At 36.9% G+C, this 16,052-nt stretch overlaps 1 protein-coding gene across 1 annotated transcript in view; it reads right to left on the minus strand.

The window, feature by feature from the left end:
• PKHD1L1 (PKHD1 like 1) overlaps nucleotides 1-16,052 on the minus strand; it is a 157,742-nt gene that overhangs the window by 73,052 nt on the left and 68,638 nt on the right. Inside the window, exons 36-46 of the mRNA XM_044245081.1 lie at nucleotides 15,150-15,320; nucleotides 14,405-14,628; nucleotides 12,426-13,410; nucleotides 9,288-9,536; nucleotides 8,434-8,583; nucleotides 6,457-6,631; nucleotides 5,328-5,484; nucleotides 4,168-4,324; nucleotides 2,826-2,905; nucleotides 1,232-1,361; nucleotides 78-207 (exon numbers count right to left, since the gene is read on the minus strand). Coding sequence (XP_044101016.1) covers nucleotides 78-207; nucleotides 1,232-1,361; nucleotides 2,826-2,905; nucleotides 4,168-4,324; nucleotides 5,328-5,484; nucleotides 6,457-6,631; nucleotides 8,434-8,583; nucleotides 9,288-9,536; nucleotides 12,426-13,410; nucleotides 14,405-14,628; nucleotides 15,150-15,320 — 2,608 coding nt within the window. The remainder of the gene's footprint in view (nucleotides 1-77; nucleotides 208-1,231; nucleotides 1,362-2,825; nucleotides 2,906-4,167; nucleotides 4,325-5,327; nucleotides 5,485-6,456; nucleotides 6,632-8,433; nucleotides 8,584-9,287; nucleotides 9,537-12,425; nucleotides 13,411-14,404; nucleotides 14,629-15,149; nucleotides 15,321-16,052) is intronic.

The following is a 16,052-nucleotide window of genomic DNA, read 5'->3' on the forward strand; positions in this document are numbered from 1 at the left end:
TCTGAACATCCCTCTTTTACATGGTCTAACAAATCTCTGTCCTAAATGAAGGTGATCCCGCCCAGAAGACATCATACCTGTGACCTGTGCTTGCAATCACGATCTTATCTCCTGGCTTCCAAGTTACTGCTTCTTGTAAAATCAAAGTTCTTTCCCCTGCCTTTGCTGTCCGAGCCAGACGAGTCCAGATCACAGACACGGGCAGACCTGGAACCAACACACACACTGAGTGTTTCTTAAAGATGCACAGTGAGACGAGCTTTATGCATTTTCAGTATTTGCCTGGATTGAATACATTTTGGGAAGGCTCATTTGACCTTAGTATTTTATAACTCTCTCAAAAAAGAAAAAGGAGTATTTAGAATGCTTGCTTTAAAAAAGTAACAGCTAGGTTTATGATAACATATGTGGGTCTAGAGAACTAAAAAAAAAAAAAAAAAACTGCCTGCAGTGATATACTCCACATAATACAACCTTCTTAATAGGAACACAATATAAATGTGGTGTGATACTATTGCTAAAATGGGCAGAGGCCTATTATCTTTGCCACTGTTGATAGAATTCACTTAAATTGGTAATCTAGAGACAAATGAAATGTGTAAATTTCTGAAAATTACATTAGGATGTTTATTTAGCACAAGGCAGGACAACAGTTATCATCATAATAGGGATGTTTATACATTCTAAATTTATAAGAGAAACAGATTATTGTAATATAGAAGACTTTAACATAAAAAGGATTCACATCATGCTTCCTTTAAATAAGTAACCCTGATACCTCAAACATGACCATAATTGTTTTTATTTGCTGATACCTTTCCAGAATACAGTTACATAAAAGTACAACTATAAACTTATATTTTAGAAACAGCCTATTTTAAAATATAAATATAAGAAGTTAAAATCTTCTGCTTCCAGACTTAATGCCCTTTTTATATAGAAAAATGAATATAGTAAACAATCACTATGCACAAAGTGCTAAAATGGGCAGAAGGTGCTATGGAAACACATGGAAAGGAGTAAGCACTCAGAAGGGCTTCACTAGGAGTGACCTTGGTTATGAGTATTGGTAGTCTGAGGGGCTGACTCGCCTTGGATAAGAGGAGGGCCGAGATAAAGAGGGGATACATAAAGATAAGTTTTCATTTAGAGAGAATAATCAGGAGAATCATCTCTGGTTTTCCAGCTAGTATCTCCTGGACTAATTCCCCAAGTTCTTTCGGCTCCTTACCATGCAGATCCAGGGTTCCCTCTCGCACAGCCAGAGTTTTGGCGCCATATACTGGGAGCTCAGGAGATCGCAGGTGTCCGTGCAAAGTAATGACTGCTCTGTGTTGAAATGGGGATGCTTCTGTCCCAATCTGCAAGGGATTTCACAAGCAGCATTAAAAAAGTTAAAACAGTAGGAGGTTCCTCAAGATGTTAAAAATAGAGGGGCGCCTGGGTGGCTCAGTGGTTTACGCCTCTGTTTTCAGCTCAGGTCATGATCTCAGGGTCCTGGAATTGAGCCCCACATCGGGCTCTCTGCTCAGCGGGGAGCCTGCTTCCCTCTCTCTCTCTCTGCCTGCCTTCTGCCTACTTGTGATCTCTTTCTGTCTATCAAATAAATAAATAAAAATCTTTAAAAAAAAAAAAAAAGATGTTTAAAATAGAGCTACACTACGACCCAGCAATTGCACTACTGGGTATTTACCCCAAAGATACAGATATAATAAAAAGAAGGGGCACATGCACCCAAATGTTCATAGCAGCAATGTCCACAATAGCCAAACTGTGGAAGGAGCCGAGATGTCCTTCAACAGATGAATGGATAAAGAAGATGTGGTCCCTATATAATGGAATATTATTCAGCCATCAGAAAGGATAAATATCCACCATTTGCTTTGACATGGATGGAACTGGAGGGGATTATGCTAAGAGAAGTAATCAAGCAGAGGAAGACAATATCATATGGTTTCACTCATATGTGGACCATAAGCTACAGCACGGAGGACCATAAAGGGAGGGAAATCTGAAGGGGAAGAAATCAGAGAGGGAGATGAACCATGAGAGACTATGGACCCTGGGAAACAAACCAAGAGTTTCAGTAGGGAGGGGGTAACAGGGTGATGGGTATTAAGGAGGGCATGTGTTGTGATGAACACTGGGTATTATATGCAATTAATGAATCAAAGAATACTACATGGTGAAAAAATAATGAATAATGTTTTTCTGAAAATAAATAAATTGGAAATAAATAAATAAATAAATAAATTAAAAAAATTAAAAAAAAATTGGAAACAACCCAACATCCAATAAAGTAAATAGGGAAGTTATACATTAAAAAAAAAAAGAATACTACATCAAAAACTAATGACATCCTATACAGTGGCTAACTGAACATAATAGAAAAAAATTTTTTTGAAAGTTAAAACTCAATATCCACAATTCTAACCACTCTAAAGTCCTTCTTTCTTTTGAGAAACTTATTGTTCAGTTATCACTACCTTTCTTATGAAAGACAAAGCTTAAATTTCTAGACAGCCACATACACTATGTCAGATCTTTGTGAAGAATACTGATTGACTTCAGCCACATCTCAGAACTATTGTTTTTCTTGTTCTATTTAAAACTCTGTTCTATGACAATACACTATTATCTTTCCATTAAAAGCACAAGAGTTCTCTGGGAAACTTTTCTTCAGAATAAGGATTTTAGACTAATAACAGAGACATGCATAAAGATAAATTTATGAGAGTTTGTTATAGTATCCATTTTACACAAGGCATTTTACAAAGAAATGGGGAGAGGTTATTGATGATGATATATAAGTTTCTCTCGTATACCTGAAGAAGGCCTCCATCTGTGATTAGAATATTTTCTGCTTGCAATTCAATGTCAGCTTCATCAAATATTAGAGTCCCACCTATGAACCATATAATTTTGAAATATAACACAAGGAAAATTATCATTAAATGTTATTTATTAAATTATACATAAAAATTTAAATTATTGTTCTTATCTTCTTCTTATATTCTTACATTATGCATGCTACTTAACTTCAGCTCTTTGGCAACATAATGTATAAAAACTTTACATAAGACTCAGGAGTTAACAGAAAATTAAATCCCTAGGGAGATAATTTTCCCTTGATCATTGCTATTTTCAGTGTTTTTAAAGAGTTCAGCTACACGAATTAAAGTTCTATAAACACAGGGTCTCAAAATATAAATTAAGAACAAAATCAGTTAAAATGATAAAACGCACTTTTTATATAAATCGTTGTAATGCTGACATTACTTCTGCACTTTTATCCGCTAATCTACACTAGCAACACCCATAGCCTGATCGGCATTATTAAAGAATGTGCTAAGATATATTCTGAGACTGATATAAGTTTGTAAACAGCAGAACTTTACTTGCCCAAAAGTCCTGTAGTTAATAACTTCAAATGACTGAAACATTGTTATCTCAGAAGTTAAAACAAAAACAAAACATAAAGGTCTTTGAGAAGCTAAAACCATTACAGCAAACTTTACACATGAAAGACCAAAGTGTTTCACACTTGCCAATCATTATTGCTTTTACATGCAATTATATGAGTTCTGCTTATTTAGTCTTTTTAGCAGTAACAGAACACCAAGAAGCAGAGAGAACACCAGCTAATGAAAGCATGTTCAAAGGCAAATGTGAGAATCACAACTGGCATCCAATGGGAGTCAGAGGGTCATTTAGTATAAAATTTAACAAATCTCCATAATTTTATAAGCCCTGGGACCCACTCACTATACCAGTCTTTTTCTAAGTGGGAAATACTTTTCAGTTATAACCCACCACATGTAAAGAGGCATACACACATACAGGCACACATTATTTTTTTTTTTTGACACACATTATTTTTAAAGCAAACGTTTCATAAAACATTTAATTTTAAAAGATGCTTACCCATAAAAATGCAAGACACACTGACTTTTTTTTTCTATTTCCTTAAAAGATTCTGCTTACAACACACTAAATAACTGCATACTGCAAACAGATTCTAATGCTCAGTTTAAAGAACACAATACTACACGTTGCATTAAAAGCCTCATACCAGTATGGATTTTCATAATCATGAGTTTTAGTTAAATTTACTTCACAAAAATATGCCATAGTCAGAATTTAACAAGCAGACTTTCATAAACTTACCCTGAATAAGCAACATTTTCAGAATAGGTGTATTTTGATCCAGCAAAACTGTCTGTCCTTTTGTAATAACAACTAGAGACCCTTCCTCTGGGGGAGATTTTCCTCCCCATGAGAAGTTGGAGGACCAAGCATCAACATACAGGAAGTCAGAATCATCCTGTAATAAAACATGAGACACTTTTAAATTCAAAGTTTTTTTTATCAGAATTCTTCATTCAAGGACACCTGGGTGGTTCAGTCGGTTAAGTGTCTACCTGTGCTTAGGTCATGATCCCATGGTCCTGGGATCAAGTCCCCAACCAGGCTCCTTGCTCAGCAGGGAGCCTGCTTCTTCCTTTGCCTGCCACTTCCCCTCCTTGTGCTCACTCTCTCTCTGACAAATAAATAAATAAAGTCTTTAAAAAAAGAAGAAGAAGAAGAATTCTTTTCCTTTTTTAAGATTTTATTTGTTTATTTGACAGAGTGAGAGAGATCACAAGTAGGCAGAGGCAGGCAGAGAGAGAGGGGAAGCAGGCTCCCCGCTGAGCAGAGAGCCTGATGCGGAGCTTGATCCCAGGACCCTGAGACCACGACCTGAGCCAAAGGCAAAGGCTTAACCCACTGAGCCACCCAGGTGCCCCCCAAAAAGAATTCTTCATTCAATTTCTCAAAAACAAGGAAATCTAAACCAGTAAACATTTCATTAGAGATAAAGTAAAATCTACTTTAAATGTTAGAGCTGCCTATTGGTTTATTTCACAATAGCATAAAGTGAAAAATCAATTACCAGTTGCCCCACAATCTAAAATAATTCAAAACCTAAAATCATAAAATGTTAGCAATAAGCCACAAAAACATGTAACTTCAAATTCAGTATAGTTAGGGGCACCTGGGTCCCTGAGTTCAAGCCCCCCCATCCAGCTCTCTGCTCAGCAGGGAGCCTGCTTTCCCCTCTCTCTCTACCTGCCTCTCTGCCTACTTGTGATCTCTGTCAAATAAATAAATAAAATCTTTAAAGAAAATAAATTTAGTATAGTTACATCTCAGTTATTTTTTTAGAGATAGTAACAAAGTAAAAAGTCCATTACCAATTACTTAATCTCCCATAATGATGCTCTATTTTTCCTGCCCCCTCCCCCACTTTTCTATTGCTATGGTTACTATACCCAACAGCACTTTACCAGTCTGGCCATGCCCATGCCTCTGATGTTCATGCGCACTGGAGCCCACCCTGAAGAGGTGTGGGCACTTGTCATACAGAGGATATGTGTCTTGTTGGAATACTCTACATCACATTTTGCTTCAGCTATGGTGACGAGAACATCTTGCATGTTTTCACTGTAAAGAAGAAAGGGGGAAACAAGAAACTGATGTCTTTTCTCAATTTTCTAGGTCACATTGTTAAACACTATTACAGACAGGCCTTATTGCAAAAATAAAGACCTTACTCTATGATCCATCAAAGTGCAGACTGAAACTTTTTTTAGCAGTAAGACTTCAAAGGAGATGTTGAGAAAAAAGTAAATAAAGAGATTAAGAAGCCAAGAAATAAAACTGTACAAAATTAGCAGGCATCCCAGCGTTGGAGGAGAATTGCCTAGGTTCAATTTATTGAGAGACGCTTTGTTAGACTCTAAACAGCTACTTTTGTAAGAGACTTTCAGGGATCCTTCTGTTTATGGGATATCCTCACTGCATTCAAAGACTTTGGAATTTAAAATCCACGTAAAAATGTAAGCCCAGGGTCCTGAGAAATTATGTACTTGAGGAATTAAAATTGCCTCCTATGATTTAAATGACCTGGGGTTTTGAAGTCAGTCTTATCCATTTGAAGAATGATGGCAGCGCAGTACATAAATTTGAGCCAAATAATGAAAATGTTTAGGAAGAAGGAACCTGGCCATTTATAGTGAAATGGCTGTGATGTATGAAGACATGTTTCATTGACCCAGTGAAGCAGACCATGGTTGGTGATGAGATGGTAAGGGAAGCATAACAAGATGTGATTTATTCTTGAGATCTGTCCAGGACTTAGGGCAAGTTATTTAACCTCTCTAATTTCAGTCTCCTAACCCTAAAAGGGGCTAAAAATATGCCGGAAGTTACCATGGGGTAAGAAGGTGCCTGACACAGAGTAAATCCTTGATGAATGTTAGCTGTTGGTACTACGACGTGCCTCAAGCGTGACTTTTGAGAGGTGCGCACCCGTTATGCGACCAAATTTAAGCACTGTTCTTGCACATGAGAAAGCAGGATCATGCGTGAGCTCGCACATATGACACACTGATGTATGTGTGTGGAGGACAGTACCTGAAGCCTGATCCCGTGATTGTGAGTCTGGTGCCCCCTGCTGTACTGCCTCTCCTGGGACAGATTTCAGTGACGAGGGGAGTCAGTAACACAGTGTACGTAAAAGGAGTCATGGACTGGGACAAATCCTTCCCACTGACCACACTCACTTCACATGCTTGCTCGGGTCCTCTGCCTAGGAGAAGAGAATCAAACTGAGGACAGTTCTGCCATCAGACTTTAATTCATCCCCAAAACTCCCAAACATTTTCTATAATATCTTCCTTTTCCTGAAATCACTTGCAATATACACAGGCTGGGTGTCAAGTAATAAGGATCTCTAGCAATAACCAAAAACATCACAAAGTTCATGTACACTATCAAAGAGGAAAAAACCCCTTGGATCCTCCTTGAACCTCTTATTGCAGACAATTCTGCAAATTTTCCTGCGTGGGGTTCCAGCCCAAGAGGATCCAACATTGCAAATCAGAGCAGGAAAGGAGGAAGAACTGCTAAGGCATGCACACGACTGTAACGAGGAGTGACAGCTAGAAGCAAGTGTGAGACAGAAAAAGCACAGACACCTGGTATGAAAGTGTGCAAAGAAGCAGCAGAGCTGGTATCCAGACAACCCCAAAACCTCGATGAATCTTGGTAGCACTGCTGTATTTCTTTAAAAATCAGCATATAAAGTGACACTCAAATGATAAATAAGCTCATTCATGAAATGTTGTATTTCCTTCCATACTCTTTGTTTAAGAAGTCAGAAAAGAGCCCCGTGTGGTTTAGTCATTAAGTGTCTGCCTTCAGCTCAGGTCATGGTTCCAGGGTCCTGGAATCAAGCCTGGCATTGGGCTTCCTGCTCAGTGAGCCTGCTTCTTTCTCTCCCTCTCCCTGCTCCTCCCCCTGCTTGTGCTCTTTCTCTGTCAAATAAATAAATAAAATCCTTAAAAAAAAAAAAGTGGTGCACCTGGGTGGCTCAGTCAGTTAAGTGACTGCCTTCAGCTCATGTCATGATCTCAGGGTCTTGGGATGGAGCCACTCAGTGGGGAGTCTGCTTTTCCCTCTCCTTCCCCTTCTGATCCCCAGCCCCCACTCATGCTCTCTCTCTTTCAAATGAATAAATGGAATCTTTTTTAAAAAGTCAGAAAAGAAGTAAAAATGTTTAGAAAAGCTTCATTACATTTTCTTTAAAAATGCATATAAACCATACCTTTTGTTCACCTAGGGCATTCCTTTTGGTTCTTAAATTTCATTGGACAGTTAAAATTTGTTGTACATGTAAAATGCCAGCTATTTAAACTTCACAAAAACTCAAGAATTAAACTGAAACAGAGGAGTTAGTTTAGTTGCTTAGCTGAGATGACGTAATAAGTAGCAAAATAAGATTCCAGGGCCACTGAGAGCCTGGGCTCTTTGTCCACTAAATAATAAGAGTAATAGTAATAACAGCAGCAAATCACACATCATGTTTCAGTTATTGTTCCATCCACTTTACATACATTAACTTATTAAATGTCACAATAATCCTATAAAGTAGGCAAAAGTGATCTCACTTTACTGATGAGGATTAGGACACTGAGGAACAGAGAGGTTGAGTAACCTATCCAAAATCACAGCCTGGATCTGAATCTTGGCCATGCATTAATTAGCAAGGCTTACCCTCATAACCATGACACCATACTATCTTTAATGGAAATGAAGAGTTCAGCAGGAATTAAAAATGTGTTCTCCATTTGGTATGCTCTGTTTGTGTGATAAACTGAAAAATTCCAATTTATTATAAACAGTTCGACCTAGCCCAAATGTTATGAATCTTGAAAGACATAAAATCCTAAGAAACAAAGTTCTGAAGACATTGTTTAGAACCAAGATAGCCATAAAGGTAATTCAATTGCCCCCCCAAAACACAAAAACTTGGAAGAAAAAATTCAGACTCTGATTTCTTTAACATTAATCATTTCTCAAAGACTGCCATTCTTTTTTCTGACTACTCACCATCATTATGTGGAATTTTACATAATAGCGCTGTGCGATCAGATTTAAGCCTGTCAACTGCACATTCGGAGCCACACACTAATATAGTTGAGGTTTGTGGATTAAACCCAGTGCCGGTCACAGTCATGGTCTGACCACCACCAAAGCTCCCTAGTGACGATATATAAGAGGGAAAAAACATAGCTAATGAAAAGAAAACCTCCTTTGTGTATTTGTTTTAAAACCTGAAATGGAAGTAAGTTACCCTAAATGAAACAATTCTTAGAACTGAAGTCATATAGTATATTACACTGTACTATATTAATGCAATAGAATGTCTTCTGATTGTAGTATTCTAAAACCTTTACTGAATAAATGTCACGTCGCATCATTTATTTAAACTACTTCTAGGAGCTAAAACTTTATTTAAGAGAGATGTTAAAAAGAATTTCAGATTGGTCAAAACATAAACGTAAAATTACTATTTAATTAGGGGTACATTAATTATCTGTTCTTAACGTTTTTAACCACTAAAATAATTTTCAAATAGAAAAAATACCTATCTTTGTATTCATCACTACAGGCCAGTGATGTCTAAACATGAGTTTATAAAAAAATTTCACATATAATCTGGACATTTTAAGTAGGATTAAATTTGAAGTTAATTATATAACACTAAGAGAAATATAGGCCATTGGTAAATATTTCGAGAAGGTTCATTGATACACATGCATGCTTATTTGATACATAAATAAAAATATATTTAATGTGTTATAGGAGCTACAAATTTTAACAGTGTTTGAAGAATTTTTTTTTCTAAATAAGGTTAAGTGTTTACTGAAATAATACAGAATATTTACATTATTTGTACCTACCTTGGCTTGGGTGAATACTTTGAATAGTAAGTGGGTACTCAAAGACAACTGTGGACACAGCAAAGCCTTTTGTCTTATGATGCATCGTAACAGGGAAAGTGCCCCCGGCGTGATCTTCAGTGTCACACTGCAATACACTGTCATTGACCATGGTTACATTACACGGAATCGTGTCTATCATCACCAAAATGTCCGAGAGATCGGTACCAAAATTAGATCCAGTGATTTGAATTTTGGTTCCTGGTGGACCTTTAAAAAAAAAAAAAAAGCAAACAATATATCTAAATTCCAGTACTTATACATGCATTTATAGATACACCTAATTACTCTCATAAACAAAATAATACCCAGTATTTCAAAGCTAATATAAGGTCAGCAAAACACAAGAGTTTAGCTATACCTCATGTTACAATCTACAGCATATTTACATTAAGTTACCTCAACATTCATTATTCCCCAGCCCTTCTGTCCACTGCACTGCATTGTTATTCTACTGTTATTGTTAATGTTAGTTCAGGCTAGTGGAGAAGAGGAAAAATGGGAAGAGAGATGAATTAGAATCCAGAAGTATGAATGTCTCAGCAGGAGTGATGAGTTGGAACATATTTTAGGGATGGGGCTTACTATTTTTTATTTTTGGTACTTCCCTGCTATTGGCAACTGTTTTGAGGATAGATTAGTTTTCTTAAATATTTTTAATATATATACTTGATAAATTATGATAGGTAAGTACTTAGATGTAAGATAGTATATACAGAAACAAGGAATTAATTTAAAGAATTATAAATGAATGTTGATGTTGATGCATTGAATAAATGTACACAGAACAAAGTACTTTAGTTCTTCTGTTACCTTCTTTCCCCCTTTTGACAAAAATGTATTGAGAGCACTAAATACAGAGAAATTTTTTCATAGGTCATCCAAATGAATACCTACATATGTAAATAAGTGAATAGGTTCAAATCAACACATACACATACACATACAGAGTCACCAAATAGGTTGATTTTAATTCAAGTACTAATTGTAAAGAACACTAACGTTTAAATTATCATTTTTTAAAAATTTTATTTATTTATTTGACAGAGAGAGAGATCACAAGTAGGCAGAGAGACAGGCAGAGAGAGATGGGAAGCAGGCTCCCTGCTGAGCAAAGAGCCTGATACGGGGCTCGATTCCAGGACCCTGAGATCATGACCTGAGCCGAAGTCAGAGGCTTAACCCTCTGAGCCATCCAGGCACCCCTAATGTGGTCATTTTAAAGACCACAGATATTTACGAGATTTTCATTTTAGGAATAGTTTTAAGATATGAGCCAAAATATGTGTCCTTAAATTTTTAAAAAATTTTTAACATATAATGTATTATTTGCCCCAGAGGTACAGGTCTGTGAATCATCAGGCTTACCCATTCCATAACATTCACTGTAGCACATACCCTCCCCAGTGTCCATAACCCAGCCACCCTATCCCTACCCCCTCACCCCCAGCAAGCCTCAGTTTGTTTCCTGAGATTAAGAGTCTCTTATGGTTTGTCTCCCTCCTGATCCTACCTTGTTTCATTTTTTCCCTCCCTATTCCTCACGACCCCCGACTCTGCCTCTCAAATACCTCATATCAGAGAGATCATATGATAATTGTCTTTCTCTGATTGACTTATATGCTTAGCATAATATCCTCTAGTTCCATCCATGTCATTGCAAAATGGCAAGATTTTGCTTCTTTTGATGGCTGCATAGTATTCCTCTGTGTGTGTGTGTGTGTGTGTGTGTGTGTACACACACACACATATATATATATATACCATAACTTCTTTATCCATTCATCTGTTGATGGACATTTAGATTCTTTCCATAGTTTGGCTATTGTTAGTCCTTAAATTTTTAATTTTGTCTGGCATTTTCACCTTTCAAATGGAAGTGTTGTTCTAAGTGTGATCTATTACCATGTTTCCTTAGTAAATAAAACAGCTCAGTTCTCACTTGTCTGTAAGCCTTGTATCTTCAAATATGTTGTTTGAAAGACACATTCAAAGAAAGAGATGGTGATAGAAATGGTTCATGGAAGGGGCACCTGGGTGGCTCAGTGGGTTAAGCCTCTGCCTTCGGCTCAGATCATGATCTCGGGGTCCTGGGATTGAGCCCCACATCGGGCTCTCTGCTCAGCAGGGAGCCTGCTTCCTCCTCTCTCTCTGCCTGCCTCTCTGCCTACTTGTGATCTCTGTCAAATAAATAAATAAATAAATAAAATCTTTAAAAAAAAAAAAAGAAATGGTTCATGGAAATAAAAACATATGCCAATATCTAGTTTGCCATTTGCAATGATTACAAATATATGGGGTGTAACTATGTCTTTGCTATTATTCATGATGATCAGAAATAGCATAGAATAATGACACAAGAAGACATCTTAACTTAGAAAAACAAGTTATGTTAAATCATTAAGTAAATCTTATTTCATAATATTTTTTCTATCTGGATGGGCCAATTACCTCCTTTAAAAGAACTCTCTAAAATTAATAAGCTAGCATCCAATTGTAGTTTTATGGAAATGAGATATACAGAAAAATTCTCAACGTTTAATAACCTACATCTGAATTTTAACAGTTGTTTTCTATGTCATATCAACATTAATGACACAAATTAATTATCAATTTTAATTCATAGATATCCATATATTTCTTCCTCATTTTGAAATTTAGATCAAGGGGCACCTGGGTGGCCTCTGCCTTTGGCTCAGGTCATGATTCCAGGGTCCTGGGATCGAACCCCATATTGGGCTCTCTGCTCCGCAGAGAGACTGCTTCCTCCTCTCTCTGCCTGCCTTTCTGCCTACTTGTGATCTTTGTCTGTCAAATAAATAAATAAAATCTTAAAAAAAAAAAGAAATTTAGATCAAGTTAATGGGGATTTTGTTTCAAAATAGAAGTTGGAATTTGACTAAAAATGTTGTGCCAAGAATGTGCAAAAAATAATCACAAAATGGAAACTACACAGAAAAATCCCATGTATTAACTGGGTTATATGGATTGTCTGAAAACACATTTTAATAATCATTTATAAACATTATTCTAATTCTACACTAATAAATATTACTGATAATAACATATTGAGACAACATATGGAAAGTATTGGAGTACCTGTACTTGGGACAAGTTCTCTGAGAAGTGGAGTATTTTCCAAGGCATATGTAAATGACAGAGGTGGATAAGCAACTGCATTAACAAAGATCTTCACACTGGCCCTTCCAGCCATCCCTGTTGGTGTATAGCAGTGGACTTCACTGGAGTTGACAGAAATAATTTCACAAGGTTCATCCCCAACAGTGACTGTGGTGTTGCCTGGGTAGAAGCCATTTCCTGTGATCACCAACGTAGTTCCACCGGCAATGCTTCCAGAAGCTGGTGTGACAGACGCTACTGCGGGGCTGCTAACAGTAAGGTTTCCCAGAGCCAAGCCTTTACTTCCCACCACAACACTAAGAGAATGAAGACCAGCTGGGAGAGGACTCACAAGAACAGTGATATTATTCTCATTAACATCTATTGCTCTGAACTGTTGGTCTCCAATGAAAACAGCAATGTCCTCCAAGATGGTGCCAAAACCTTCTCCTTCAATAAGAACCTTGACAGGTCCTTCGATAGAGTTTGGGAAGATTCTTGTTACTACAGCAGTGATGCTTTCTAAGTAGGCAAAGCTGCAGTTCCCCTGACACTGAGCAGGCACTCTATGTACCAGAAGATCCACTTTCACAAGCTGTTGGGGAGCAGGAGACGTTTCACACTCAATGGCTGTGTAATTCACTGAGAGAACTTTACACGGAAAATGACCCATGAAGACTTCTATACCCCCAGAAGAAGCTGCAAACCCAGAGCCTTTTATGATCACTCTTGTCAGTCCTGCAGTTGATCCTGCATATGGCAACACCATGTCGATGTTTGGCAACAGTACAAACCGCCTATCAAATTCACTGGGCAGCGTGTTGATAGCCGTGCCCAGGTTGTAGACCATTAATGTGACAATTTCCCTGACGCCAACATCCATTGAGTTCTGAGGGTCAATACGACATATAATGGAATTGTCACTACTTTCTTCTACAATACACGGGTAGCTACCAATTGTAACCTAAAAGTAAAATGAATATGGAAACAAGTCAATACCATTACTCTAGTGTGAACTTAAATTTTATATTAACAACGAAATTTTAAAAATTTGATCTCGTGCAAACTTTTTTTATTCATAAAAATAATTTTGGGGGCTGGTTAAGACATCTCTTGGATTAATCTTAAACCTAAATTATGGCCACGCGTGAACGTTCATAGCTACATTATTCATAACAGTCCAGAAGATGAAAACAATCTCAATGCCCATGACTGGTATATGGATGAATACAACATGTCTGTTATATAATGGAATATTATTTAGCCATAAAAAGAAATGAAGTACAAAAGGGAGAGGTTGGGGGATGGGATAACTGGGTGATGGGTACTGAGGAGGGCATGTGTTATGATGAGCCCTGGGTATTATACGCAACTGATGAATCATTGAACACCACATCAAAACCTAATGAGGTACTACATGCTGCTATAGAAAAAATACTTAGGTGTTATGGGAAATGATTCTTCATTATGCCAGGAGCTGCTGAATGCATTAAAAGAAAGAAAGAAAGAAAGAAAGAAAGAAAGAAAGAAAGAAAGAAAGAATTGATAAGCATGGAACAACACAGCTAAACCTTGAAAACATTATGTTTAGTGAATAAAGTTGGTCACAAATGACCACACATACTATTCAGTTTCTAAGAAAGTCCAGAATGGGCAAACCCATAAGACAGAAAGTAGATTAGTGGTTATTTAGGTCTGGGATGGTTGAAGAGATTGATGGTTATGCTAACGGTTGGGGTTACTTTCTGGTGTTATAAAAATGTTCTAAAATTGAATGTGGAGATGGATACACAACTCTGTGAATATAGGAAAGGCCACCAAACTGTACACCTTGATGGGTGAATTGTATGGCATATGAATCATACTGTGATAAAGCTGTTAGAAATTAAACTATGAGGTTATGCATGAAACATTTTATTGAGTATATGGTAGTAAAAAGGAGATCTTTACCTACTTACCTTATTAGCACATGTGAGATTACTGAAGCCACGTCCAGTAATTGTTACCAATTCATTCAGTGTTCCAGAAGATGGATTAATGTTGTTTATAGTTGGTGAAAAACAACTTGAAAGCTCAAAGACCAAACCGTCTGAATTTTTAACCCTGGTATTGTTCGGGCCACACAAGGGTTCTGTTGCTAGGCAGCCTGTCACAGAGCTCCCCAAGTGCAAATTCACAGGTCCTGTAAGTCATGGATAATATTCTAAAACAAGAACTGTTTTCAGGCTACATTACGCTTTATTTTAATGATGGTGGTTTATATTCTGTTAAAAATTTTTTTGGTTTTGTCTGAATGACAAGAGGGGCTCTGGTAGTACATAGGTGGTAAAGAGAGAAGAGTGAATATAAAAATTAATTTATTTTTCAATTTGTCTAAGCCTGGTCCTATGGGGAAAACAAAACAATAACATCATCTCACATTTTGATATATTTTGAGGGGCACATACAGAGTGTCAAAATTTCTTCACGCTACATCTCATCTGAGGCACAGAAGGATTCTGGGAGAATGGCAGGACAACATTAACATGGGCCTCATTCTATAGAATAGATTCTAGCCTCAGAACTGTCCAGGTCTATCCAAGGTCATGTGGCTGGTCAGAGACAGAAGCAGGGTTATACCTAGTCATCTGCTTCCTACTCCAAAAAGGTCACATACACCCTAGGTCACAGGAATAATAGGGTTTCTCTCTTTTACCCTCTTACCCTGATCATATGTGGCTTCAGTGCTACCCACAAACAGGTGCAGGGGAAGGTGCCTGGTTTCAGCTGGTGAAACATTAATGACTCCTTGAAGAAAAATGGAGTGAGCCTCATCAACGTATCCACTGCTGTAATAATGGATTCCAGGTGAAGTAAATTGGTAAGAAAATGAACCTGCCAAAAAATAAGATTGTATGTAATAAACACAAGCAATTAATACAGCCTCTAAAAAAAATTTCAAGTGACCCTTCAAACACAGGCAGGTGACAGGATTCTCATTTTTCATGTACGTGATATTCTGACAGGAAGTAGTAATGACTCACTGACTCTAAAAGAACTATCTTCTGTAATGAAATTACATTCCAGGAAGACAAGATCCAGCATTAGTTTTTCTAGAAAATCATATCCAGTCTGGCATAACTCACCACATTTTAAAGAAAACTTCAACATGCAGTGAAAAACAAACAATACTTTGATTTCATGAGAAAAAATTCAAACTGCTATAAATATAGAACTAAACAGACAGTCTACCAGGCACACTTTCACTGAGTTGTCTTAGGAGAAATACTAATTTGCTGATTCCAGTCAGTTGAAGTTCGTTACTTGCTACCAAGTTGGTATGATTAAAACACATACTCCAGTTTTCTTTGTATTTTGCTTATTTTGATATTTTTTTGAATTGGTTGATTATTCCAGAATAAATAAAGACATTTCTGAATCAGAACTCATCTCTGATTTATAAAATCCCTTGCTTACATTCATTTATAATATTTTTATAAATTTGCAACACTTTTACTATAGTAATAAAATGCCAACTAAATTATTTGTGTATTTATACATATCATTTATGCAAAAGTATTTTAAATCGAAATAACATCTTTTTATTATATCCAGGAAAGAGAATCA

Source organism: Neovison vison, chromosome 4 (genome assembly GCF_020171115.1).
Source record: "Neovison vison isolate M4711 chromosome 4, ASM_NN_V1, whole genome shotgun sequence".
NCBI classification, from domain to species: domain Eukaryota; kingdom Metazoa; phylum Chordata; class Mammalia; order Carnivora; family Mustelidae; genus Neogale; species Neogale vison.